We start from the raw sequence: 27,877 nt of genomic DNA, 5'->3' as shown, positions 1-27,877 counted from the left end.
GGGCTTGCGTGGTGACCGACTTCTTGCAGCAGCGGGAAAGTCAGCGGCTTGACTGCCCATCATGATGACCTAATATGGTTTCCATAGAGAGGTCTGGGACATCATGGGATCATCCACCCACAACACAACACATCCTGCTGTTCCAGTTCTTACTGCAGGAGCGGCTGGACATCCCCCAGCGACTGCAGTGACACATATTCAGATGGCCACACATTGTTGACCGAGTCAAAAACCACTGACAGTTCCGATGACTTGTTGATTCAGGTGTTTGTCTGAATACTTACATCTTAAAATTCATTTGGTTTACAAACAAAATTCACATTACGCTTTGTTGTTGTTAAACGATGAACTCCCGAATGTTTTACGGCATGAGCGTTTCTGTAACTTATTGTATGTCCCTCTATTATATTTTCTTGTGGGAAGTATGCTAATACTGTGGTGATGGCGGTTGTAACCACAGAACACTGGAGGCCGGCATTCTTCACGCACCTACTGTGTTGTGTAAGCAAGACGCGCTCCCTGCACACAGGTGTTGGCAGCAGCTGCACTCGGCTGCACGCGCCATGACGTGTGGCGGAGCCAAAAGCCATGTTTGCCAACAGCGGCTGCTCCCGCGCCATCCCCCGTCCCCTGAGCTCCCCCTCCCTCCAGCATCCCAAAGGGAAGCAGGCGCAAGCGGAGCGTACGCCAAGCTAGCGACGGGAGGAGGGTCACAACCCCGCGTGCTGGCGTGCCCCGACAGACGAGGCCAGCATGCGCCGACGCCGGCAAAGCCAGTTTGATATCAAGCCGCAAAGGATTGTTAGTTGTTTGCCTGCACCCTTCGATCCGTCAGCCTTCGAAAGGAGACGTGGCCTCGCAGCCCGACCCGCACACCTCTCCGAGTGGTTGCCTGTGACGAGTGCGTGACAGCCCGTGACGTGCGAGAGAGTGACCAGTGCTCGTTAGGTGACACGGTGCTCGTGACGTCACGGCACGACCACGTGCTGCTAGGAATCGGATATATTGGGACTTGCCCTGCCCACCTACAGACTTTGTCACAAAAAACGAGGAACAAATGTGGCGATGGAAAGATAGTAGAAGTGGGGAGGGACAGCAGGACTCCCTCCACACCTGACACGCAACGACGGTTGTTTTCGTTCTCAACCGACCAGAGTGGATTATCACGCAAACCTCAAACATTAACCAGGTGACGATTCTAGGTGTCCGTCAGCGGATACTTTGTTTGGGGCAGTCAATGGATTAGCATCTCTTTGCATGCCGACGCTGATGATGACAACGACGACGACGACAATGTGGCCAGCAGCGACCCGCGAACGCTGGTGGTAAGTACCGAGTCTAGCCCTTGTCGTTCATTGAGGGTTCGAGCGAAAGCCTTTTGATTCCCGTGATGACATAAAAGCAGTTGAGAGAAAGAGAGAGAGGGCGAGGCAGTGTGGGTTATGGATTGGGTTATGTTATACTACCATCAACAATGCCTGGGCGGGTGGCACTGCGCCACGAGCGCCGCTGTTTGGAGCAGCGATATGTTGTCTCCCACAGACTGTATTTAGAGATGTAGTTCACTTCCAGCCTCGCCTACTGCTGTCTGTCTCTCGCACAAAGCAACTAGCGCCGTGATGTGGGCTTGTAAACATTTTATTGCTGCACAAAGCAGTTTGTTGCACAAGCTTCGTACACAAACATGCGAGTCTGCGGTGTGTGTGTGTGGTGTGTGTGGGTGACTGCACGAGAATCTTCATGGTGCGTGTGTGTATGTGTGTGTATGTGTGTGTATGTGTGTGTGTTAGACACAAAATATTCCTGACACAATGCATCAACACCCCTGTCGTGGATAAGAATCTTTACCCGAGGTGCTTATAGTTTCATAGGAAACATAAATCCTCAAAATCTGAGCGGAAAATATATGTTCCGTTTACGATGCACGCAATTTAAAATATTTCAGTTTTCTCCTTGGTTTGGGAAAGAGGTCAAGCTCTCTGTACCCGTGACATCACAAACAGTTCGGTAACATCTTGTTTACACATTGTCAAGACACTTGCATTGCCTGCAGCCTTCAGTGACGTGACAAGCATTGTAAATCCGCATTTTTCTACCCACCCACGCCCACCCACGCTCTCACTTTGAATTACAAATTCACCGATTTCTTTCTTTCTTTTTTTTTTTTTTGTGAAAAATCTGTAATAAGAGCTGTATGTTCAGATAAGTTTAGAGCTTTATTCACGTTTGACTAATTTTTGTTTTTTTATAAAGCACACTTCTCGAGTAGGGCTTTAAATGAAAATGTCTCGCGAAATAACTGACAGGTGGGAAGTACGTCACTACGGCACGTAGTGTTAGGATAGCTATTGCTGGCAGACGTGGGAGAGGGTCGGGGGTTGAGGTGGGGTGGGGGACTGGTATTGACCCAGCGCACCTTCCGCAGCAGTCATCCTTCTGACGCCGCGCGTGAGGGTCGGGGGGCCGGGGACCGGGGGTCGGAGGCCGGGGGCAGGGGTCGGGGGGCCGGGGTAGCTCTAGAGGCAGGAGATAGGCGACTAGGTCTCTAACTAGAGCGCGAGAGTTAGTAGGTGAGAGGATCGATAGTGTGATCAATCGATGAGCATGTCTGAGGGCTCGGGGCACAGCTTACTGTCACAAGCGATGTCGCCCGCCATGAAATACCCTGTTCTGTAGTCGGCCGTAGTTTGGTTCTTATACTTTTCTACCCTACTGGCTTGTGGGGTGGGGGGTGAAGGGTGGGAGGGACAGTGGATGTCCGACTTGCCTTCGTCTCTTGCCTGAGGGTCCAGTCCAGGAATGACTTGCACACGGTGCGAGACAAACTATTGTGTTATTTTGTCTCTCTCAAACTTCATGATCAGAGCCAAAAGGTGATTTGTCATGAAATGAGAATTTTGATTCATTCTGGGATCATGACAAAAGTTCCGCTGTTTTCAAGGCGATCAAAAAGATAAAAAAGTGGGTAGGGGCTTTCTTTCTCCACCATTTGCGTATACGTGAGGACCTTTCTGCACTCTCTCTCTCTCTCGTCACCCCACCCCCCTCCATTTTTCTGTTGTTGTGTTTGTTAGTGTATAGTCAAATATAGCCGTCTGTTGCTCGAGGACATAAAATATGTTTGCAACAACACGCTCAAAATTTATTGAATAATCTATTTCAGCGACAATTATTCACACCGGCTGGTCTATAATACTCAGAAATTTGAAACTTTATGATCAGATTGGATTTCCTTTGGTGAGCACATAGACTACATAACTCTCTGCATATATCCTGGTGGTGTTTATTTATAACTCACATTATGAAGTCGCTAATCCAAGGGTTGTAGTTGCTGTGGCTGGTCAATATGTTGAATGTATTGTCTGATGCAATCAAGTATACGACTCATGTTTTGCCTAACCTTCGTGTATTTCGATTACATTCTTCAAAATCAATGTTTATCTCGATGGTGGCTGAAAAAACGCGATAGAATGCGCCATTAGGTCTGCCGATGCATTTTCATGGCATCGTCGCACATGTTGTCAGTAATTATATAACGAGTCTGTTGGGGAGAGTGTGAGGGTTGCAGCAAGCAAGGCAGGTATTCACACATAACGTTTTTGTCTCAAAAGCAGACTCAATTATCAATTAATAAAAAAATAAATAATAATAATGATAATGATAGTAATTATAGTAATAATAATGTGAACTTAACGTGCACCGCCACGACCAAGATAGATCGCACTCTCTGCACAGACAAATAATGATAAATGAAAGATAGCCAGGGGAGAGTGAAGAAGGTATAGGCTCTGAACAACATAGAGATACACGAGTAGAACGTAGAGCAATGGATGAAGGTATGAAGGGATGTAGATAGTATAAACAGTGTAAGACGGAGTCGTTACATGATGGTTAGCAAGACAAAGAATCCATAGCAAAGAGTTGAGAGCTTGTAGTCTATTCTACCTGTAACAGGTAGCCAATGAAGAGAGTGAAGAAGTGGTGTGACACATTCAGACTTGAGAGTCTGGAAAACGAGACGAGCAGCTGAGTTGTGGACTTTGATGTATGGTGAACTATTTCTCCTGTAATTATTTTAAAAATATAGGTGACTGTGCTTTTGGTATAGGTTATATATGGAACATAAAGCTGGAACTAAAAATTTATGTTCTCTTGTCCCACCTGTGAAACTTTCTATTTGATAACCCAGTATGTAAGCTATCCTGGTTTAGTTATGTCCATTCTTTGTTAGATGCTTTCAGTGTTCCCTTCATCTGGAAACGTGGCTGTAGTTTTTCCTGCCTGTCATTTTAAAAATATTGTAATGGAACGCTTAAATAATCAATTTATTCAAAAACGGAAACAAGACAAAGACACAAATAAGACTTACACTTACAGTAGGTTTAAAGAATATTTTGGTTTTGAGAACTACTTAATAGTTTTGTCTCCAGCTCATCAAACTTAATAAAATTTAAGTTAAGCCGCCATAGATTACATCTTCAACAGTTAAGATATAGTGATATCACTAGATAATTAAGAACTTGTCCGTTGGGTAATTTAGACGAGGCAGGTGATGAATATATTTATTAATTTAAGCAAATTCATTCAATTTTCATATCACTGTTTGAATAATCTCTATATATTTTTAGTACCGTGTAGTCATCTATACATTTTGCTATATTGTCGCCATATGTTGTGAGACTGTTATTATTTTATTATTATTCTTATAGGAAAATCATTATTAAACATAAGTTATAAACCAGTAGCTTCTTTAACTGCTGAACATTTTAGAACAATGATAACATTCGATAAATGTCGCAAATATATCTGATAAATTAAAATGTACTTCAAATTCCACTTATTCTGAATTAATTACAGCGAAAGAATTACACAAAGACCCCAGACCAAAAAAAAAAAAAAAAATAGTGAAGTCTGTTAATGGGTCTGACCATGGTCTGTATCCTATTGTCTTAAGGTTTACTAATACATTGTTGACAGTTAATAGATTATTTGTAAATCCTCTAAGTGCTTCCCATAAAAATAAGAAGCTGTTTAAATAAAGAAAAAGACATTTATTTGTAACTTATTTGTAAATTTGTAACTTATTTGTAAATGTTCTAACTAAATTGAAAGCAGGTTCAAACAAAAGTGAATTAATTATCCGAGAAACGAATGGCGCAGGCTGTGGGACGGACGGACGGACGGACGGACGGACGGACGGTGAAGCCTCTGGTCTGGTGCTCACGAACCTCTGGCAGACCAGACGACCGTTGTGGTGAACTCGGCGAAAGGCCCCACAGCCTGGTGGCCGCTGTAGCGTGCCGAGAATTAGTTTATTAAAGGAGATTAGAGGCAGCAAACATTGGGTGCAATCAATCACACTCACAAGAGACAAGCGGCCGGAGACTGTCCAATAAGATGGAAATAGCGGGCAGGAGAAGGCTGGCTGGCTGGCCAGGTACAGTGTTTCTCGCCCGACATCGACACCGTGGCTTGCAAGGCTCGACGAAGGCGCACGGTCCTCCTGAATAAATGGCTAAATAATATGACACCAAGTCGATTGACTTCTAAAATCGCTGCACCAAGCGAGACGGCAGTTAGCTTTTACACCTGAGGTTATGAAAATGCAGGGAAAGAAGAATTTATAGAGGATTGTTTTTAAATCCAAATCTTTAAGGTCTTTCTAATATAGTAGTTACAAATGTTTTGTTACAGGGCTAGTCAGATGCGATTTTTTTTAAAACGGAGTCAGGTAGCCATAGTTGGGGTACTGGTAGATGTATGCTGCGTAGCACGGGTATCGAACCTGCTAGTAGGCGAATCTCTAGGATTCGGCATAGTCGTTCTAACCTTTAGACTGATTTGATAAAACATCGCTAAGATTCACAACTGTTGTTTGATAAAGCACGGTGATAGACATATAGCATGTGTAGAAGGGATGCGGTGGGGGAAGTGAGTGTGGTTGGTGGTGATGTGATGAAGGCGGTCCGGAATGGGGTGGGGGAGCGATGCCCGAGAAAAAAAGGGCTTCATTCTGTTTTCCGCTAAGCTAGTCATCGACTGATGTGATTTTCCTCTCTCCCTCTCTCCGTTTTCAGATCCCACGAGCACTGTCCTCTGGAGGCCTCATGCATCCTGCCTGAACAAGCCTGACGAGCTACTTGGCGCTACCGCTCGCCTTCCAAGCCCCATGGAGTCCGAGGGGTTTGCCAGCATGGCAGCCTTCCCATTCGTGGGGCTTCTCCTGGTGGGCACCGGCGTCGTGCTGCTGTTTCACTGCAGCTCCATCTCTCACCGCAAGAAGCGTCAACGAGTGGAGGACGGGCATGGCCGCGGCCGGGAGCGCCATCTGGTCAACAAAATGCGGGGTCGGTGCTGTGACATGGAAGACTATAGTTCCCATCACCTCCCTTTAGTCATCGTCACACCGCCCTCGCCTGTCGTCTCATCGCGCAACGACGGCGACTCCATCGGCTCCACCAGCGACCTCATCAACGGTATTGAGATCCACAGCAAGGCGGACTACGACAGCAAGACGGACTCCCCCCGCCCGTCGACACCTCGCCCCCTCCAGTAACACTGCCAGCCGCCATCGCAGTTTTCCGTTGGAACTATCGATTGAGGTAATTACAGGTGCTTGGAATTCACGGAGCGAAGTGATTTCTCCACCGGAAGTGCCGCTTGTGACAAGCATGAAAAACACGCTGAAGACGGCGATTTTATGCACATTGGGAGACGGTGAGAGGATGTGCAGAGGGTGACAACAGCCTCCTTTGTACTCTACGAGGTCACAGACTTCCAGAAGAATTTTGGGCTGATTTTCCGCAGTTTATTGCATTTGTGTGTGATCACGAGGGTTTCCGACTGTGCTGTTTGTTTACGCTCTTATGGCTTGTTGACAACATGAGACCATTATTTATTCATCTTTCATGTGTTTATGCAATCCTTTTTTCTCGTTAACTCATTATTAATTTTTGTGGTTAGCAATCAATCTGTTTATTTTCCACTTTATGCCGATGTCTGTATTTTAGTCCACGATCTGTCCATCGGAACTGGAGTCTCCCCACCCCGACCGTCCAGAGACGTTATCCTTCCGTTTGTCTGTATTCCTACCTTCCTTCAAGATATTTTTTACTACCTCTCTACTTCATATATCTTACTACGTCTATCGGCTGCGTGGTTGTATTTTAGGTGGATAAAATGCCGGGTATCAAGCATTGCATTCTGTCTTTAAATACTACCCAAGCTCTGTATTCCGCTTACATATCCGCATCCTGTTATCTTCAGCGATGGAAAGGTGTATCGCGGGAAATACCTGGGTCTGACCCACACCAATCTCCATCAGGGATGGAAGGTACAAATCCTCCATCACGCAGGCTGACCGATGAATGAAGATGACCATGCAGTCATGTGAGGAGGGTTTAAATAACGGCAATAACGGTGGCTGCGTCACAATGCCGAGTCTCGTGCGGCGACAGGCTTGGGATCGTCGTCTTGCAGGTGAAGCATGGCACTCGATGGAGGGACTTTCAAGTTCCGTCGCTCACGCGCCTGAAACAGTGCCTTACGCTAGGAGATGGACTGGGAAACATCATTCCGAAAAACGCAGTATTCTTGCCGACGATAATCTCGAGATAATAAGCGATGATAAACGCGTAGCTGGCGTGGAGGGCATTGGCTGCGGCTGATCCGGTTAGTGCCCTGATGGTGCGGTGCGTGGAGCACCCTCCGTCTGACATTGTTACGTAAACTAATTTGCTTGAACATAGTGCCTTCCCTTATCTTGTTACTCGCCATTCCTTGCGCCAGATAGATGCTTGTTACTATATTTAGGTCAGCCTGGCATAGGTTGTCCGTTACTGCCAACCAGGCACGTAGAGGTCGCACCTTGTGGGCTTGTTCACCGTGTCCCAGTCATCCCTTGCTTCTTTTAACCACTTATCTCCACCGATGAGTTCAACCGACTCGCTTCATTTCATGTCCGGTGATGTTGAGTAGTTCCGTAACGACTGTGCGGCCCTCCACAGAACTCGGTTACTGGATAATGGTCAGTTGTCACGATCACTTTCGAAAGTGTACCCAACCCTCTTCTTCCTCCCTGGAGATGTCAACTTTATTGTGAACAATGGCAGTTCCGCAGAACTATGTTAACCAACATATCAAATCACTAAAAATGTCTCAGACATGTAAACTGAAGAGTTTGCTGGTTTTTTTAACAGGTTGGTTTTTAATTTTAAAAAGTCTTGATTATTGCTTTTTATTTTCTTGATACGTTTGAAGTCTGTGCAGGTCGGCTTTCACCTTTGACATGACAAGACGCCAATGACAGTGTCACTGAACCCGACATAAACCTGGCTGGAGATGCCGAAAGGTAGAACTTACACTACCCAGGGTATTAATGGCTACACACGCTCACCGCGAGTACTTCACACTTGAGGAAAAAAGTTAACTTTGAAATTACAGTTTGTTTTGATGCCTCTCCCAGACTGCGAACCTCAAACGATCATATTAATAATAAAAATTATTTTTGGACAGTACGTTTTCTCCTTTTGTATTGCGATTATACTACCGCGCGTAAAAAGCGTTATTAATTGACCGACATTAATTAACCTGCTGTCTGACACAATGACCTGACAGGTCAAGTGTGACGGCTGCACATATTTACCACGCCGCGTTTCCCTTTGTCTGCGCCAGGAAGTCAGCTACACCATCTTGGCTTGGCAGCACAGGTCAAGGCACGCAGAACACCGCCATTGATTCGCTTTTCTCCAGTCTCTCGCGCAGGGTGCAGCACTGCCCTCCCCCAACCAACCCAAGACTTGAAGGCAGGGACTCGGAGGAAACGGTTCAGCCGAGCGGCCACCGAGTCAAATCAATCAAACGCAGCCCTTAAGCCAGTTTCACACTGCTCGACCGACGAACTAGGCGGTCAGTAGCCAGGCGCCTGCAGAACGACGATCGAAATGGATGAAAGCTTTTGTTGGAAAATTGTTTTGGCGTAAGCCATCGTTCTTGTAACCTCCAATTTCTTATCATCCATCTCTTAGTGCATTGACGAGACAAATTAGACCAAAATTGGATGAAGCTTTCCTTAACCATGCTGGCTCTCCTCTTTTCATTCGGCGATGTGAGGTGGGCTTTAGGGCTCCGACGTACCCTTGGCTCACGACCTCTGGGTCTTGCCTGATGAATTAGAATTTTATGGCCAAGCACTCAAGATGGAAGACCCTAGGCTGCTCTCAAGGCCAGGCAGCAAACTGATTCAACTCTAGCCGAGTTAAGCCCGTAGCTCACAACGGAACGTCTACAGATCACTGTTTTCCTCCCAACCACTAACAATGTTTCTTTTTACATGCTTTCAAACACAGGACAAGAAATGAGCTGGTTGAACACACACACACATTGGTTTAACGGTGCTGTTCCTATTCCAAAACCGAATCATACTTTTCTGTGGGCAGAAAGAGGCATGGGCGCTACGTGCATACTCCCCTTTAGCCTCGGAAACTAAGCTCTTTCTAAACCTTAAATAAAATACCACACTGTAGGCTTGCTTGAGTGAAAACAATAAGTTTTGGCATTTTGTTTAACAGCAAATATAATAATCCCCAGAAGTGCACAAGGTTCAAAAGGTTAAAAAAATCTGAAAGTATTTTGTTTGCATCTAACCAAACAATCCACAACACCTGGAAAAATAAATACCAGTCATTGTACAGAAAACAAAAATGCTTTTAATTTCATGTCATTTTCATGCCAAAAATTTATAATTTATTCTTCCATACACATAATGCTCATGATAACGTGTAAGTTTCTGAGAAATTGGGATGGATTTGCTAGCACTCATGACATTTATCTCTCATAGCCAGATAAACTTCCAACCAACTCACTACTCTCCCAGACAAAAATATGAAACAGTGGTATGCCAGTATATACACAAATGTGAAATGTCAGTACAACTGAATTCATGAATAGTTCTCCCTTGAAGATGAGAGCTAAATGGTTAACTTCTGCTCATCACAATTCATCCTTCGACTCATCATCGAAGTCAATATCACTCAAATCAATGTCTTCCTCTTCTGGCATCTGTAGATAGAAAAATTAGTCAAAACAGCAATTAAAGAGATATTGATACATGTTCCTATGAAAAAAATGTTAAATAAACTGTCAAGGACTTGAGGAATAAGGCAGATAGCATTTACATCCATATATCCACTGTAGTTATCAATGGATACAGATTACAAATGGGTGATCTGCACACAATTACCTAGTAACTCTAGTGAGTATTGTTAGAAAACCTATCACGTTAATACTACAGCCAAGGGAAGCAAGGTCCTATGTATCATCAGTTCAGGGGTTCCTAGAGTATAATTTTGTTTCCCTGTTACTTCCCTTTAGTCATTAAGGCTATATATACTAAACAAAATTTGGAAATCAAGCTAAAAACTGATAAGTGAATCAACAATCTGATGTCAGAATGAGTGACATATAGCCAATTATAGTTTTGAAGAAGTTTACATCATCTCCAAAAGTGATTTTTTAAAATATTGCTTTCAGTTAACAACAATTTTAAAAATTCTTCCCCGTTTTATGCAAAACAATGCATTTTTACTGCAATCTGTTGCTTTCCTGTACGACACATTATCATTCTTAGGCTTAAGATATAAGAAAGCTCTCACGGCTCCAACTAATGCAGGGCCTTCATTCTACTTCCAGTAATCACACCAATGTTTTGATTTTAATGAAAAGCTCAGAGGGAGATAGGGGAAGGCAAAAGCAATTACCTCAGCATCTTTGCCATCCCATGGTTCCCGAGCATTTAATTTGGGAAGTTTTGCACTCCTCAAAGGTGCTGTGGAGCCTTTTCCATAAGAGAGATCCCTGCAAATAAGGAAAAAAAAAAAAGTAAATCTATTTCTCTTTAAAAAATCTGCATGGTTAATTAAGTTTGAAGGAACAACGATTTGGAAGAAAACAAGATTCATAATTTAAAAAGTAGGGACAGGGGGACATGCACATAATGTGATTTATTCAGCAAATGTGTGCATCGGAGATAGTTAAAACAGTATTTAGCAGCCAGTTTTGATGCCTCTGAATCATATTTTTCCTCCAATAGCAAAAATGATTTTAAATGTGCATTACTATAACTATGACATGCACTGCTGGCTAGCTTTTCTCCCAACATAGCGATGAATACCTAAATATTGACTAGCAATGACCATACATATCATGGAATTATCGATCAACATTTATCTCCCTACTTACCTCAAAAATTCGTGAATGCCTTTCTCACTGAAAGGACCTCTGAGTGGAGAGTACTTCATCTTTTTCAAATTTACAGCTGCTAAAGCCTGTAAACAGAGGCACAAATAAATAACATCTGTAAAAAATACTGACCACCTAGCCTGCGTTGAAAATTTAAATGATTTTTAATATACTATGAATGCAGAAAAAAAGAAACATTTCTTATCTCCCTGATGAAATTCTCTCACCAATCAACCTCGTACAACTGCCATGAATACTGTTGTTTTTCTTCCCAGCATTCATACCCCCTTGCACAATGCTTAAATTGTTCTGGCTTCAGCAACTCACTGGGTAGCCTGATCCTCCAATGTCCAGCGATTCCTCAAGCTCAGATTGGGCCCCAGCCTCAGTCCAAAGCCACCTGGAGAGGATGCAACCAAACCTTATCTGAGCATGCCAGGTCAGGAAAAGCACTCAATATCAACTAAGACATTTATAACAAAACCAACCTTTACTTATAGCCTTCAGTTCGTATTATTTTTCTGTTACCCCTGCTAACAAGCACCTGATTTATTCGGAAAAGTAAAGGCAGTGACAGGAGAGGGTTGGGCTCTGCTTTTCACTTATAGTTTACTGGCTGACTGCTCTTACCATCTTGTGATATAGTTTACCAACATAAGCTGCTATATGATTATTATTTTTAAAAAAAATCATTCCTTTACAAAAAACCATTAGACAAAAAATGTGATGTGCTTAGAACAAAGAGACTACACACTAAATCACATACAAGAAAATTTCCTTAAAAATACACGATTTTAGATTTTTGTTAGAAATTACTTTAACTGTTTTTTTTTTTTTTAAATGGCATTTTTCTTACCCCCACAAGTTTTTCTTAAATTTTTCTCCTAAAGTTCGAAGAATGTCTAGGTAGTCATTTCGGCATTTTGACTGGCAATCCAAAAGCTGAGGGAGCACAGAGATTATACAAAGCTGGCGACCTTCACAGTTGTCCTGCAGGTCTGTGCTGCTCACAATCTGTTGGTCAAAGTGGTACACATAAGTTTTCAGAATTTAAAAAAAAAAAAACAAAAAAAACCAAAAACGAGAATTATGCTTTGGCACAGTTTAGCTAAATGCTGTAAGGCTAGAGAAAATGGCATGTAAACATACAAACACATTTTTGATCTATGAAAAATACTTTGCTAAATTCTGCAAAATCATTTTCCTTATATATAACCAAGAGAGCCATGACTACTCACCTCCTTTAGCTCTGGTGGGGGAACGTTTTCTGCAAGTTTATCCAAGGCCCACTGTACAATATCCGATGCAGTTCGTCCTCCATCATAATCTTCTGCTTCACCATCCTTTTTGCCTGCTGGGAACATTTTGATGGTAGGGAATCCTCGAATCTGCACGCAGACTTGTGCTATTTATCATTCACTCTATAAAACCATGTAAAATACAAAGAAAAATGGTTAAGAAATTGGGATGTCTTAGTAATGTTTCAATTCTATTCAACCTTTTCAAGTTACACAGAGAAAGGAACAAAATGAAATGGTGCTTACAGCAAAAATCAAATCATTTTTGTCTACAAATCATCACAGCAGCATATCGTAAATTTAACTTTGGAGTAAAAGACTGCAGATTGCTTTTGTCCAGTGGATGGATACTTATGAGGTAAAGCAGCAAAAGAAGAGGATTAGGCTTTATTTTTTATGTGCCATCTCCAAATCATAGTAAACCATATAAAGTTTACTGGTCTGATGGATACTACGCCTTAGGACATTTACATTTATCTCTGTACCATTAGGTCATTAAAACAATTAAAACTTTACATTTTAAGTTTAAAATTGAAGTTAAAAAAATGGTCAGAGCATTTTGTCTCCAAGGCATAACAAGCCAAGCATTCATAAGCAACAAATCATTAGCAACAATGGTTAAAAAAAACAAAAAACCACAGCAATAAAAATGTTACTCACCCCATACCGGTTTGACATAACTGTGTTGACAGTTGCATCAATAGCACACACTTTGACCTTTCCTTTAAGGTCTGTTGCTGCTTGAGCCCAGTGAGGAGCCAAGTTCTTGCAATGGCCACACCAGGGAGCATAAAACTCTACAAGGACCATGCCATCATAGTTCAGCACCTCTTCCTCAAAATTACTGTCAGTAATTTCAACTACATCTTTGGGATCTCCTGTCTGAAAGTAAATGAAAACAAAGTCAACTGAAAAGTTTACTCTTTCCTTACAGTTCGCGCCTTCGAAAGCAAACTTCTTCTCAACTAGTCCTTGTTTTGCACACTGTAATGCTCACAGGAAGTGCCACCAAACACTGCATTGTGCATAAATACATGAACAAATTAGGGAAAAAACTGTTGGTACCTTTAGGAATTGTTCTACTTTGGATTACTAACTTAGAGAGATGATATACCAAACCAGTCGGGTCTTTTGTTATATTTGAAAGTAGGCAGTGAGTCAGTTGATCAAAAGCCCTGTCTAAGACGTTTGCCAGCTTCTCAATTTGACATGAATTTGTATTCCAAAAACAACAATAGCAAACAATATTTAAAGTTTCATGTATATTCTAATAAAATATTAGAAATATGTTTTTAGATAGATATAAAGTGTATTTTTTTTTAAAATTCGTCTCATGACCTACTTTCATGACAAGCTCTCCATTCCATGCACTTGCCATCTTCCATTTAAATTTAGTACAAGAAAACAAAAACTAACTTTGTGCTCTTTAAAACTGGTGTGTCACAGACAGTTATCGTTATTTTAGGTTAATAGTTAAACTTTGAGCCACCGCTTCTACTCTAAGTGATGAATCGCCTTGCTTTTCGTCTGTATGGGAAGAGTTTAATAATAAAACATAATATGGTTCTGCAAGCATGCACACAAGTGCTCAAGCACCCACCCACACAGTACTTGTTCATTTACCTTTCATGTGGCTTTTAAGACACATAAGCAGATGGATCAATACAATTACCTAGTGTCATTTCAGTTAATAGCTGTTAATGTAATCTTTGAAAATGAATCCTATCATTAACTTTAGCAAAAAGGAAACAAACATTTCCACCACTGCTTTTGCTCCCTCCACTGGACTTCTTCCCTGACAGACGAGATGAAGCTACACTTCTGGCCTGTGAAATAGCAAAGTCCACAATGGCACTTGCTGTACGCTGGCCTGCAGCAGAAAAACATCACTGTGTCTAAAAAGTTAGATACATGTGTGCACATAATTTGGGTTTTTTTTTAAGCACAAGCTTTTTCTTAAACTTCACAAAATATGCTTATCTCAATCACAAATGGATGTTGAGCTGTTTAGAATTTCTTTTAATGTTACCTCTAGAAAGTGCTTTTACTCACATCTACATATAGATTGATCTAAATATGGAAGACAGCTTAATTATAACTTTCCAAAGCAGCCAATGGGGGTGGGGGGAACTGCCAATGTCTCCACTAAAACAAGGTGATAAGGAATGTGTGATTGATGCAGTATTTTATTTTAAAAACTTACTTGAGTAGTCAGTAGGCTTAAACTTGTCTTCACCAAAGAACTTGATGGTTGGAAAACCAGTCACCCCATACTGGGATCCCAATCCACCGTGCTCATCAGCATTGACTGCCCCTACCCTCACAATACCCTACAGGGTAACAAACAAAAACAACTGAGAAACAAACTGTCTTCTGTTTTGTTTTTATCATCTTCATCAATATTCAACAGGGGTCTGATGTTCTCCTAGCAGCACTTATTTCTAAATAGAAAAATATATATACAATATGAAATTGCTGTCATCAATACGAACATTAAGGTTTTTATTTTTCGTAAAGAAAGCAATGTAGAATCCTAATGCCCAGAAACCAATCAGTGGATGTTAGACCAGATAGGAAAATAAAGAGGATAGTCAGATTCTTTGAGATGTAGAACTACACCAGCTCAAATCAAACTTTATTTTCTATCTGATGAAGTCCAAGACAGAAATTTTTCTTTTACTCACAAACCCAACTACATATACAAACATATATTTATATACTCATCACACATACAACAGAATGGACAGACATGCATGCCCATACGAGACGTTTAACACAGCCCCAGCTACCAGATGTAACATGTTAGCTATAATATTCAACCAACCTTGAGAGCAGTAGCTGCTTTTTTCCATTCTGGGGCAAGAGCTTTACAATGGCCACACCTTTACAAAAACAGATAATGTAATAACTGGCCAGAAGCTGATGCATTATATTAAACAAATGACATAGAAACATACTCAAAGAGTTATAATCTTAAAAGCACTCCCTATCTACCACTTGCCTTGTATACACCAGCGATTTGTCTTTTAAAAACTACTCTTCTCAAAAATCCATTTTATGCATCTTCTCTTCATAAACAGCTTTCCTAACAAGATCCAAACAATTTATTTTACTATGACAAATATTTAATTAAATGACAGACAGTAATAATAAGCATTTGCCAAAGAAGGATGTTTTGACAATATGTTTTGGGACAAAGTGGCTCTAAATATCCAAGAGGCAGCTTGTTGTGATATAGTATTATGCAAATCTTTCACAAAATTAAATGTTAATACAAAAATAAACTACACAGTAAACTATCAATTCAATTCAATGTAACTTTATTATCTCACTAGGAGAAATTACAAAACGTGGTAAAATAACTGGCTTATAATAAAAACTTATAATAAAAACTTAATAACAACTTAATTCCACTCAAACTATCATCTCACACACACACCTATAGTCCGTGTAAATAACCCAACTAAATAAGAAACAACACTAAAACTATATTCCCAAAACCACACACCCACACCTACACATTCACAAATCCTTACAAAGATGAGTAACAGCAGTTCACCAATTGTAATTATAAGTCATATTTCCGCAATGGACTTAAAGATGAAAATAAACAATTCATGATCACATATTTACCATGGAGCATAGAATTCAATTATCCACAGTTCATCTCCTTCTATTACTTTTGAATGGAAGTTCTGTGGTGTCAGCTCGATAACATCATCACCAGGGGAATAGAGAGCGAATGAAAAAGCTACGTATGTCAACAGAAGTAGCAAGACACCTGGAAAAGAAATCTCGACTTTGTTCAAAATGATCATTAATTTTTTTGTAATCTTCAATATAATATCGCGAAAACATAGCTTCATGACTATGTTGTGCCGATTAGCGAGTAGGCTGGCTTCCCGACCTCAGAAAAACCCGCCCAGCATGGATTTTCCTAGAATTTATAGCCAGTATCAAGAAAACAAAAAAGGACTTTAGACAATAAAGATAATTTAAATGACCAATTTCTAACAAGAAAAATAAATTTACTTTTTTTCTGATTCTGCTGCAGTTCAAACATTCGTCATGACAAAGGGAAACTATCTAAAGACTCATCAGAAGAAACATGCAAAAGAACCAAAGCCACATAAACGTACCAGCCATCACTGAAAGACCTGGGTATAGGTCGTTGTTATACGTACAAACTTGCAGAACGGATTGCAACTTTAGGCAGGCGTATTTGGTACAGCCACTCCGGTCGTGTCTGTCGCTGATTGGCTGAAATTAGAGTGTACGTGTTTCCTTGCCACTGAGCTCCGACGGGGAGGTCACTCTCAACGCTTTTTGGGTTTTCGGCGGAACAATTACCATGGTGACAGCAGGGCTCAGCTACATGTCAACATGTTTGTTGTTTTGTGATGATGCTGTGTTTTTTATTCCGCGATTTAATTGTTTCACTGAATATACTTCATGTGTACAACTATTGAACTATTTCATTCTTAAAATAAAAGCTGTATTAATGCACAACAGATGCGATCGAGTTACCATTTCAAAGTTTGTGGAACTAAAAAATATTCACGCTGGCCGCGTTACGGTCTTTGCGGGAGAACATTAGGAATGTAAGCTGAAGACAGAAGATGTGCTATAAAATTACATAAACATCGATAACAAGAGACCACACGCATACAGGCAAATGCAATAACCTTCTCCCACAGACTTTAATGGAGGTTTATTGTTTCATGTTAATAAATGCTAATATCTCTGAAGTCTATTATCATGTACAAAACAAAAATAATACTATAACAATAGAAAGACAATGCTGATACAAGTAAAAAAGGAAAGGCCATTATCTCTACAGCAACAGTCATGTCCATATTTGTATTTAATTTACCAAAATGATAAAACTGCCAGCTGCCTGCCTGTCGTGCAGTCATGCGTACCATTGACATCTCTGCGCCTGATTGTCAGTCTTTCCATTCTGTTTATTTCACACAAGATATGTGCACGCAACACACTTAAAGCTCCAGCCCCTTGCAGAGCAAAACTGCATGTGCACGCAGACACGCATCAAGTTTGACATAAAATGTACTAATAGATAGTATAGCGTACTTGAAGCTTTGCATGACACAAACAGGCGACGGGACAGAAGCTATTCAAGCAAATACACCTTTTATTTTACATTTTACATTTGGAGCATACCGAATATTTTACGAGATCTTTCGGGACTTTTCATTGATTAGCCTATAGGCACATTGATTAAGGTGTATAAAATATAGTGTGATTTGGGTTACTAATAGTTACTAATGGAAGAAAAATTTTACTTGCAGAAGAATCCGGCGAAATTCCTTATGATGACGACAGTATTATTAAATATTTAACCTTACTAATATGCGATAACATACTACAAGAATGTGATGCTACCATATGTTTACAGAATGAAGCGTGTAGCACTTCTATTTCGGTTAACAATCATTTCAGGCCATGGCTGCACCACCCAGGAACAAAGTGTGAGGATGTTCAGTGCAAAAGCATTAATCGCACCGTGTTATTACCATTAACATGTACAAATTACACCTGCATCTATTGGACCGCATCGGACGCCTTACCATCGGCACATGATTTGCGGCAGGTGAGTGTCATCTCATTATTTTTCATGACATCTAGTTCTTCTGACATGGCGCAGTCTATCACGTGAGTGTCATGTCCCGCGGTGTCAGCTGCACGTCACTTTACAGTATTTCTCAAAGACGAGAGCATCACAGCTGGGAATGTCAGACTCACGAATGTTCGTCACAGCCAGTGTACGTCACTCAAAAAGACAGACAACGCGTTACAGCTGAACTGTCTGTCGTCCAGGTTTACACTAATGGGTCTTGCGGGAACACGGGTTTCTGAGACAGGGAATTGAAGTGTCTTGTCGAATGGGGGATGGGAAGGGAGGGCACTGTGATAATGTTGCTAAAAGGAGAGAGGAAACGGGAGGAGGGGGGAGGATGAACGCAAGCGTTAGGGGGTGAGCGGAAGAAACGTCAGCAACAAGCAGACAGCAGCTGCATGGACAGAATGATGAGAGCAAAGCTGATGTCCAGGCACCATAGCCTGGACTCCAAACGTCATAAGCCAGCGCGTGCGGACGACTCAAAGGGCTGGTCATGGATGAACCGTTGCATCATGGCCAGGGTCCAGTCGGGCTGGTCTGCAGGGGCATCGTGGCCTGCGTTCCTGATGACTACCTACAAAGCGTAGAGTTAAACCTTTGCGACTGTTACATAAAAGTATGAATACGAAGTCTCTCTCTCTCTTTTCTTTCTCTCTCACACACACAGGGTTGCATGCATATAGGTGTTTATATACATATACCTGCGTATGTAAGTACATAACGGCATACATGAGTTTTTTTTGGCTAGGCTAGTAAATTAAGTATACTTTTAGATACAGTTTAATTAACATTTTGAATAGTTTCTGAAGCTAATCAGAATACAGTCAAGAGACCCTTTTCACAGGAAAATGTGTTTACTGTGCTGACACCTGGCCTTACTCTGGTGAAGTTGTACAGCTGCGTGACGTAGCCGGCCAGACGGGCGTTGTACATCCACGGATGTCTCTGGCTTTTGTTGTAAGCGGCTTGACCCCTCCAGGGCGTGGCCATCAGAAATGCCTCCGTCATCCTGACATTGATGATAATGTCCATGTTGCCCGTGTAGTGCAGAACCTAAAACAACGACAGTGTAGCAGAGAACATTGGAGAGTAACAGCGTAATATAGAACTTCGAGCGGTTACCGTATAATATAAATATATTTGACAGTGACAGTGTAATACGGAACTATGGACTGCCACAGAGCAGTATGAATCTTATCAGTGTAATGTACAAAATTTGACCGTTACATCGTGATCCTGAACAGTTACATAGACAAACGTTCTAAATAGATCGAGCGTTGAATAATTATATTGTGATTGAGAGCCTTGGACAGGTATATTGCTACGAGAAGCGCTGCTAAACGTGGCACACATAAAAGTTTGTTGACTAGAAAAGGACCGGTATAGAAAAGGCGATGCAAGATGACTCCAATGTCACAACGGCCCATGATAAAGGTCACGTGGTTAGAAGGCCAAAACAAATGTTTGCTGCGAAGGGAATGATGACATAAACAGCAAGGAGGATATCTGGAGACACCCACCTTGTATCGGTCCATGAGGAAGGCCATCTCCTGACGGACTCCCCTCACGGCCTCCAGGTGGTGAAAGCGGCTGATGTGTGGAATCTCGCGCGCCAGCAGGCCACCCGTGTGTAGAGCGCTCTTGACAGACGGGATGCTCAGGAAGTGGTACAACTTCTTGTCCAAATGGCCGTCCTCCTGAATTCACAGTACACACAAGTATCAACAAAATCTACAAGCAACAATGTGCATCATACTCATTATGACAGCATGTACAATAAACCGTGTGGAAACAGCATATAGACAACACGTAATATTAAAGTTCAATGCGGCTGTGAACCGGTGCTATATCGCATGGTTAATCAGGTTAAGAAGGAATTTCGCTCCGTTTTGTCGATGAGTTGAAGGATTTCCCCTTCTCGTTGACCATTAACTCGATAATACAAAGCTGCAGAGCTTTTATCTGAGCAAAGGGATGGCAATATTATTAACTAAAAGAAAAGTTTTGATATCCAAAGTATCCAGAAGGCAGCGTCAAACATCCCTAAAGAAAAAGAAATTATTTCCTCCTGCAGATGGATGCCAGTTATAAACTATGCTAAGAAAACATGAATAATGTTATTTGATTGACTAAATGTCAATATCTGCACAACAACGATGGTGAAAAAAATATGATGATGACGATGACGATCGATGTTATGATGGCCGAGCCTGGCAGACTTACCGTAAAATCTCGTCGCTGATCGTAAACTGAGGAGACGAACACGACCTTGTGAGCAGGGTCTTCCTTAAAGTAGTAGGTCATGATTCTCTGAACACATTCAATACATTGTATAGTGGGGTTGTCCTTCAAAAGAGTTACATCCCCCAGAAACAGGAAGACGTTGATGTAAAAATTCAATTTTTTTCTGGATGTGCTTTGTTTCTCCAAAAACAACGATAGTGATACAAAGACCGTTGGGAGGGTACTTCATGTAAAAATCGACTAGTTAAAACTGTTACAGATATATCTTCTACAGTCTGTCACGACAGATTACAGACTGGGAGAGTAAGGATCACGAGCAAGTACACTACAGGGAGGCATTTAGTGGCGTGGTAGTCACCTGATCCTGTTTCTTGCAAACTGGTGAGAAAATAAGTGTGACAGCAGGGAGGTCACTCGGTCAAAGCCTGGAAGGCTTTAACTAGTTACCTTTCAAATATTCTCACAATGCACCATTTATCTCTGTTTCTGTCTATATATTCTCTCTTTCTCTATCTCAGGCACTGGGTCAGGGGAGGGGAAAGATAATCTTGTCTTCTCGATTTTGTTTCGAGGGGGCTGCTACCCCCGTTGTTCCCCTGCTTCCTGCGTCACTGATATAAGAATATGTCTAAAAATAAATTATTTTAGAACCTATTTCTTTAACTAAAGTTGTTTTTCGTTATCATAAACTGTATTTATTCATTTCTCTGGAGACATTTAATACCTGGTATAGCGGGAGTCCTTAAAGTAGTAGAACATAACTCTGTGAAGACAGAAAATGCATCAACATGTAGAGTTGTCTTTAAAGCATTAGATATGATTTATTAAGGACATTGTATGAATGCATAAATCTTATAATCATAACGATATGAATGCAAGCCTACCCAAAAGTCCCTTTCTTCCGGGTGGAAAGGGTTATGGTGAGGTTTGCTCCAACCCTCCATGATGATTTGTTTATGCTGGCGGCGAGTGTAATCTGTGTATATACCCACGTTGTACAGCATCTCTGGATATTCTGGAAACATCTAGAAAGATCGCCAGTTATAGGTGCTTTGGTAAAAAAGTCAGTGTATACTTCCTTTTTTGTCAAATAAATTGCAAAGAACAGCATCATCAGGCATCTCTCTCTACCACTCTCTTTTTACCTCCATCTCTCCTACCTAAACTATAGTTGACTGACATTTAGAGAATATTTTTTTTTTCATCGATGTCTGGTTATCTTGATAAAGCAACACTGTGCCTTATCTTGTTAAAGACATACCGTTTCAGGATCACAGAATCCGGATCCAATATAGAAGCCCTTCAGGCGCATGCGCGGCTTGTCGCTGCTGTCCATCTGGTGGTGTATGTAGTAACCCAGGGCAGGCACGTACTTGCCTGCGTATGACTGACAATGTTCACTGCATTAAAACTAATTGTATTCGTATTCAGCACTGATAAGTCTGTACTACTGACAACGGTCACTGCATTCAAACTACAGGCATTTATTATTTAGCACCGCTGGATCTGTATGGCTGACAACTTTTGCTGCATTAAATGGTCTACCTGCATTTTTTTCTATAAACATAATTTATCTAATTACATGTAAACACTTAAATAGATTACTTCTGTTTCTTATATAAGAACATCACTCAGAGTTCTATGTAAAAGTTCGTTGTCTATGTCTATCCACTCATTTGTCACCTACCTGGCCCCCAATGTAGAAATCATTTGCTGAAAACTGCGAGAACAGAAGGAAGAACTGCTGCAGAAAACTGTAAAACGAAACATTGTAAAACTGTGAAACGACATGGTAGAAAACTGTAAAACATGATGTTAAAGGGTGGAGGTGGAGAACATAATACAATCGTTGTTGAGCATTTTGATGCGATACTAGTGTAAGGGTATGATACAGGTCTCTGACATTTTCAGCTCCTCCCACGTGACTAGATGCTGCCGCCACTACTCCATTACTCTGACCTGATTAGTATGGGCGTTTAATTAAACCCTGACTGAAAAAAATCAATGTAATACAAAGGACGACAAGGATGTATAGTGAATGTGTTAGTAACTGTGAGTGAATGTGTGAATGAGAACCTGGTGCTGCCTGCTTCAGTTCAATACTGTAATGTATGTATGAACTAATCTTCAGACCTCAGCTATAGTCGACCATACGAGGTTAGTTGTTATTTATCGAATACACAACTCGTATGATACAAAAATAAGGTATTAAGTGGTTCGGTTTGGTTAAAAAAATGAGTTAATAATAATTCTTACAATCTTAGCTGCCATATATTCAGCAGCTGCCACTAGAGGGAGGCAGAACTTTGTCGTTAGAGTGTACAGTGTACATTGTAAGTCTCTGTTATGACATCGATCCTATGTTGAGACCTTTCACTCTGAGACGCAATCACGGAATGTGTACACCTGCCCAGTCAATCTCAGTTTCTAGTTTTTTTTCATACCTATTTCTCTAATTACCTGTAAAGGTTAGCTGACGTTTCATTCAGAGTCGAGGAGTAGCAATTGTTGTTAGTATAACTGAACCCAGCTCCAAGCTGCAAATTTTGCGAAAACAGCAAACATTACTTTCTAAGAATATTTATTTGTAAAAAGGCATTTATACAGAAAACTGGTATTTACACTTTCAGCTATATGCTAACCTCTTTGTTTATAGAAGATTTATCATTAATGTCTTTTTATGGTGTTCACATGTTCTGTCAATGTTTATAAAAATAGATGAGACTGGTGTGTCCACGAAAATGAAGTCTACGGCTTATGTTGTAGCAGACTAACACTGTAATCAAATGGCCAATGACTACTGCATACTTATTATGTACAAACATGTAAAACCTTGCACTGCAATCAAATTGTCCCTGAGTCTTGTCAGGTAAACCTACCACACAAACTGACTTCATTGCTGCAACACTTTGAGTGTTACAGATTATATGTTGTACAGAATATGAAAATAGGAAGCCAGGTAAAATACATTAAAATGCACATATAGACACATTTAGATTATACAAATTTTGAAACAGCCAAAAGTACATCAATAAAAATGTAATTACCGGGTTATCCACATAGAGCATAGAAAAATATTTCACCCAGGTCACATTTCGCCGTCTTACTGAAATTAGAGAAGGAAAAATATGTAAATACTTCTCACAATACTGTAGAATATTGTTTAACAAGTAAACTCACTCATAAATAAAGGTAAGTGTGTGTGTGACTGGCCAACTTTTGTAAGACTACTTCTTTAGTATTTGGGAGGGTCGTAGACTGTTTTAGGATCATGCATTTTAGTACGGAATATATTGCTTTTATATTTACGTTTACTGCTATAACATGTTACAGCGGTGGTGGTGGTGGTGGTGGTGGTGGTGGTGGTGGTGGTGGTGGTGGTGGTGGTGGTGGTAGTGGTGGTGGTAAGGGGGAGCTGACCTGTCTCTCCATACACCGGCCTGTTTGATGCTTTTACAGAAACACCCAGAAACACCCAGGAACCTTTTACATGCAAAAATAACTCTTCTACTATCATTACTCTGTTTCGTCCCCATATTTCCGAGGCATACAACAACATAGGTACAATCTGTGAATCAAACACATGGAGAGAGAGAGAGATGCTGTGGGATGCGAAACCAGTTAACAAAGGGAGAGGGAAGTGACGTCATGGTTTCATGTCCCACTGAAGTATTATCTGTCCTGCCTGCCATAGAGAAGGAGGAGAAGGGGAGGCCACTCACCAGTGTCGGAGAGAGGCTCTGTCAGCTGGAGAGGTCCGTGTTCAAACATGGCGCCGTACAGTGAGGATCGATCCGGTCCGCCATTGAGCCACAGCAGTACGGGGGCCTTTTCAGTGTTTTCCTAATAGATAAAAGATAAACCGATTTTCAGTATTCGCTGTTACACGACTTAGAATGTGATGATTGGCTGTTTCAGATCTTGAGACACTGAGTTCCTCTAAAATCGGCAGTACTTACAAATAACCCACAAGTAAATAGACACAGAAAATAAATACTTATGATTTGTCCTAAACCTTTACTGAGTAATCACAAGGTCTTACTCCATCAACTACTTTTCAAAAATTCAAGTGCAAAACTCAATCTTCTCGCCCCAAACACTAATAACAGTAATAACTACACACACAGAGCACACACACCAACACACACAGAGACATAACAGTTCATTAAAGTAAAATAAAAAAAGCGAGATCTTTCAATCAAGGCTATGTGGAAAAAGGTTGATTGAAACATTGTATTAGTCGATTTTTTAAAAAAAATAAAGTTTTCCAGAAAAAAAAAATAAATGCGAATTTTTATGGCGCCGTCCCCAAGCATTAAAACTGGGCTCAAAGCACTTTCCATAAGGTCACACACATTAAAAAAAATACTCATCAAAAATGTACTTTTATACATGAGCATACACACAACATGCACAAACACGTAGAGACAACACAATTTACAGCGTGCGCACGCGCACACACACATACAGACACAAAGAGCAGTATGTGATGTTGATGTGGGCAAGATGGCCTCCCCAAAACTGAAATAAAACTGCTGTCTGTGTCTGGGTCACTTGATGCTAGATGACAACAAAGAAGGTGTGACAGAGAGATTAGCAATAAACGACTACTTAGTCACTGTCTTACCTGAGCCGGAAAAAACCAGAAGAAAAGGTGGCTGTCACATACAGGTTTATCTACGCTTATGAATCCTGCGTAGCTATCCACGTCACTTCCGGACAAACATCTTACACGACTTTTTTCCTGCGCTGCAAACCATTGGATGATATTTTCATTTTACTAACTCAGTAAACAGAAATGAAGTAAAAACAATTAAGAAAAATTAAAATTCTTTCTGACAAATCCCTAACATGCATTTGGGTTGAAATAACTAGTTCTCAAAACGAGAGGAATTTTTTTTTTCTAAAAATACCTTTCTAATTAGATGTCAACGAGTTCCTTTAAATGTACATTCTAAATTATGTTGTTCTCATGTCATTTATATTAAGAGAATTAGATTGTTTTGAACAGAAGAAACATAACAGATACAAGTGAGCAGTTGTCATTCTAGTCAGCAGGTCTATGTCGTCATGTGACTATATCACACAGTTCGAAAAAGCTTTAAGAATATATTCAGGAAATACTGTGACCTCTGTATATGTATGATTGTGAATATTTTAGTATGTATTGCCCTATGTACTATTCTCTGTTTTGGCATTGTCTTGTTTGTAAAGCATGGTGAGTCTAGCGTTGGTCACGGTGTGTCGTTCAGCAAGTCACATGATGCAAGACAATAAGGTGCATGATGATGATGATGATGATGATGATGATGATGATGATGATTTTCAAACTAGTTTAAATAATTATCAATAAAATTGAAAAAATGGTTCTGGATATTATTAAACAAGAGATGTATGAAAGTAATCTCTAACCCAAATGTGTTTGGCCAGCAGCGATCAATGGCGACAGTAGCAGCGGCTTCTCGTCGGCATCACACAACATCTTTGAATCACTTCCTCTGCAGCTTCCACCGAGCAACACGAGCACCAGACTGAGCCATACAGGGAGGAGCAGCGGGGCCGGGCCCAACTTTCTGCCAGAACATGTGCAGCTTGTCGGATCAACTCTAGTTGTCTTGGTAACTGCGGGCACGCTTTTGTGTTGCTGTAAGACATCGAAGAATAATAATCAATCATAAGGTTCACAGGCAGGTCACATCAAACAAGTTTTTCAATCAATTTCTGTTGGATATGCTATATTTACTCGTAAAAAGAAATTGAGCCAGTTATGCAAGCATAGCTATTAATGCGCAATTTAAAAAAAATTTTGGTAGATTGATTAATTAATCGATTGATTAGGTTATATACACGTATAATACAAGACTGTAGCAGAAGAAGCAACAAGTAAAGAGTGTAATCTCGGGTTTACGGAGGAGCAAGCAAGCGGAGGGCGGCCATGGCACAGTCGACATGACGAGGTGAGGAGCATTACTGGAGGATTACATCATACATCGATGACAGCGACAGGCCAACGACAGCACAGCCTCATCGCCTGTCTAGATGTAGTTGTAGTCTCTGCTGGGGTCAAGTGAATATTATGTAAGCCGCTCACCATAATTAGTAGGCGTATTCTTGTCGCTGTAGTTCGTTGCCCTGGTAACTCCTCAGCACGGATTTGGTAAATGTACATGTGAGCCAAGTCTTGGTGAGACGCTGCATGCCATTGGCTGGCCTGTGGGTTTCCTTTCCCAGTCGCTGGCTTTTATGTGTTTGTCCGATCATCGTTGTTTTTTGTTTTTTTTTTTTTCGTCCCCAACGTGGAGTTCTATATATGATTCGAGACTAGCTACCAAAAAGGCTTCTCGAAATAAAATGGTTCGATAGCGGCTACGGCACCAATGCCTTAAAAAAAAAAAAAGAAGAGTCTGAGGTTTGTCCAATCGCACTGTACAGACTGCATCCAAATAAAAAAGAAAGCGAGATTCATTTGGCAGCTGCGTCAGTGTAATGTGCAGACTATTGATCCGAGTGGATTCTTCATCCGCCTCTGTGTTTGTGCTGTCTTCACACGAGCTGAGATGACCGTTATGTTACGCCACTGATGTCAGGTTGTGTCATCAAACATCAAAACGTCCAGGGGAAATCATTACAGATCACCATGTATGCGACAGCTGATGGGAGACATTGAAAATCCCTTTTTAAGAACAGAGCAAGAGTTCACTTTCTGTGTGTGTAAGTGTTTACGTGCTAGTGCCCTTTCCAAGGATGTGCTTTGTGGCAGCAAGAGAGATCGAGAGAGAGAAAAAAATGTAGTGGCAGTGCGATAGGACGATTAAACAAATTTCTTGCGGCTAAGTGGACGCACTAAGGTTGTGCATCAAAGGTAACGGTGTGAAGTACATTTCCGATGACCCCGCCTCTTCATGAAATGTCTGCAGCGGTTTGTACAAGGATGGCTGTTAGAGCTTGTCTCTAGCAAACTTTCAGATGCCGACTGTCGTGGTCAGAAGCCTAGTATTTTAGCCAAAAACATACTGCCTGGTTCAGAAGCCTAATGTTTTGATTAGAAGCTTAGTGCTTTGGTCCTGTCTGGGTCAGATACACCCTGTTTTGATCACATGGGTACAGACATGGCCAGAACCTTACTGTTTTGGTCAAACCCTATAGAGCAGTAGCTTATTTCGAGTCCTACTGTCTTAGAATCTTCTTGACCAAAGCCGTTTTGTAGAGAAGCTTACTGCTTCTGTCAAACACAGAGGAGGGAAAAAGTATGAAGACTTGAAAGGAGAGAACAAACGATAATGAAAAAGTCGATCTCGCTTTTTACTCAAAAGCTCTCACGCCATGCTGGGCCATAGCGTACGAAACCATTCTCACCAATCAGGATGAGTAATAATAAAGACAGGAAATAATGCACGTGCACCACTCCTGGTTCTCACACAGACCCCCAGATGAATGCTTTCGTACGAATGCTCCG

The 27,877-nt window shown here is 41.1% G+C and overlaps 2 protein-coding genes and 1 long non-coding RNA gene across 4 annotated transcripts; 1 reads left to right on the top strand and 2 right to left on the bottom strand.

Annotated features, from left to right (window-relative positions):
• The first annotated feature begins 233 nt into the window (after nucleotides 1-233).
• LOC112562768 lies at nucleotides 234-8,514 on the top strand. The gene is made up of 2 exons (XR_003098925.1): nucleotides 234-1,325; nucleotides 6,078-8,514. It is a non-coding gene; the product is annotated as an uncharacterized LOC112562768 (long non-coding RNA).
• A 1,170-nt stretch (nucleotides 8,515-9,684) lies between these two features.
• Nucleotides 9,685-16,821, bottom strand: LOC112562767 (protein disulfide-isomerase A6 homolog). Its single transcript, XM_025236241.1, has 12 exons — nucleotides 16,676-16,821; nucleotides 16,170-16,317; nucleotides 15,361-15,418; nucleotides 14,740-14,866; nucleotides 14,291-14,406; nucleotides 13,197-13,418; nucleotides 12,477-12,626; nucleotides 12,095-12,252; nucleotides 11,566-11,638; nucleotides 11,239-11,324; nucleotides 10,758-10,854; nucleotides 9,685-10,059 (listed from the first exon to the last, which is right to left on the bottom strand). The coding sequence occupies exons 1-12, from the start codon at nucleotides 16,680-16,682 to the stop codon at nucleotides 9,991-9,993; spliced, it is 1,311 nt and encodes a 436-aa protein (XP_025092026.1). The 5' UTR covers nucleotides 16,683-16,821; the 3' UTR covers nucleotides 9,685-9,990.
• A 417-nt stretch (nucleotides 16,822-17,238) lies between these two features.
• LOC112563248 (probable serine carboxypeptidase CPVL) lies at nucleotides 17,239-26,644 on the bottom strand. Of its 2 annotated transcripts, none has more exons than XM_025237078.1 (13): nucleotides 26,330-26,644; nucleotides 25,834-26,065; nucleotides 25,049-25,170; nucleotides 24,144-24,264; nucleotides 23,469-23,527; nucleotides 22,882-22,958; nucleotides 22,109-22,175; nucleotides 21,683-21,808; nucleotides 21,306-21,446; nucleotides 20,401-20,487; nucleotides 19,698-19,874; nucleotides 19,057-19,230; nucleotides 17,239-18,751 (listed from the first exon to the last, which is right to left on the bottom strand). In XM_025237078.1, exons 1-13 carry the CDS (start codon nucleotides 26,387-26,389, stop codon nucleotides 18,632-18,634), a joined length of 1,563 nt encoding a protein of 520 aa, XP_025092863.1. In that variant the 5' UTR covers nucleotides 26,390-26,644; the 3' UTR covers nucleotides 17,239-18,631. The 2 variants fall into 2 exon arrangements, with proteins under 2 accessions (XP_025092863.1, XP_025092862.1); XM_025237077.1 differs by having other exon boundaries at nucleotides 26,513-26,614.
• Between the last annotated feature and the right edge of the window lie 1,233 nt (nucleotides 26,645-27,877).

The sequence above is a fragment of the Pomacea canaliculata genome, linkage group LG4 (genome assembly GCF_003073045.1).
Source record: "Pomacea canaliculata isolate SZHN2017 linkage group LG4, ASM307304v1, whole genome shotgun sequence".
NCBI classification, from domain to species: Eukaryota; Metazoa; Mollusca; class Gastropoda; order Architaenioglossa; family Ampullariidae; genus Pomacea; species Pomacea canaliculata.
The sequence above is the reverse complement of the archived record's forward strand: the minus strand, read 5'-3'. Positions and strand labels throughout refer to the sequence as shown.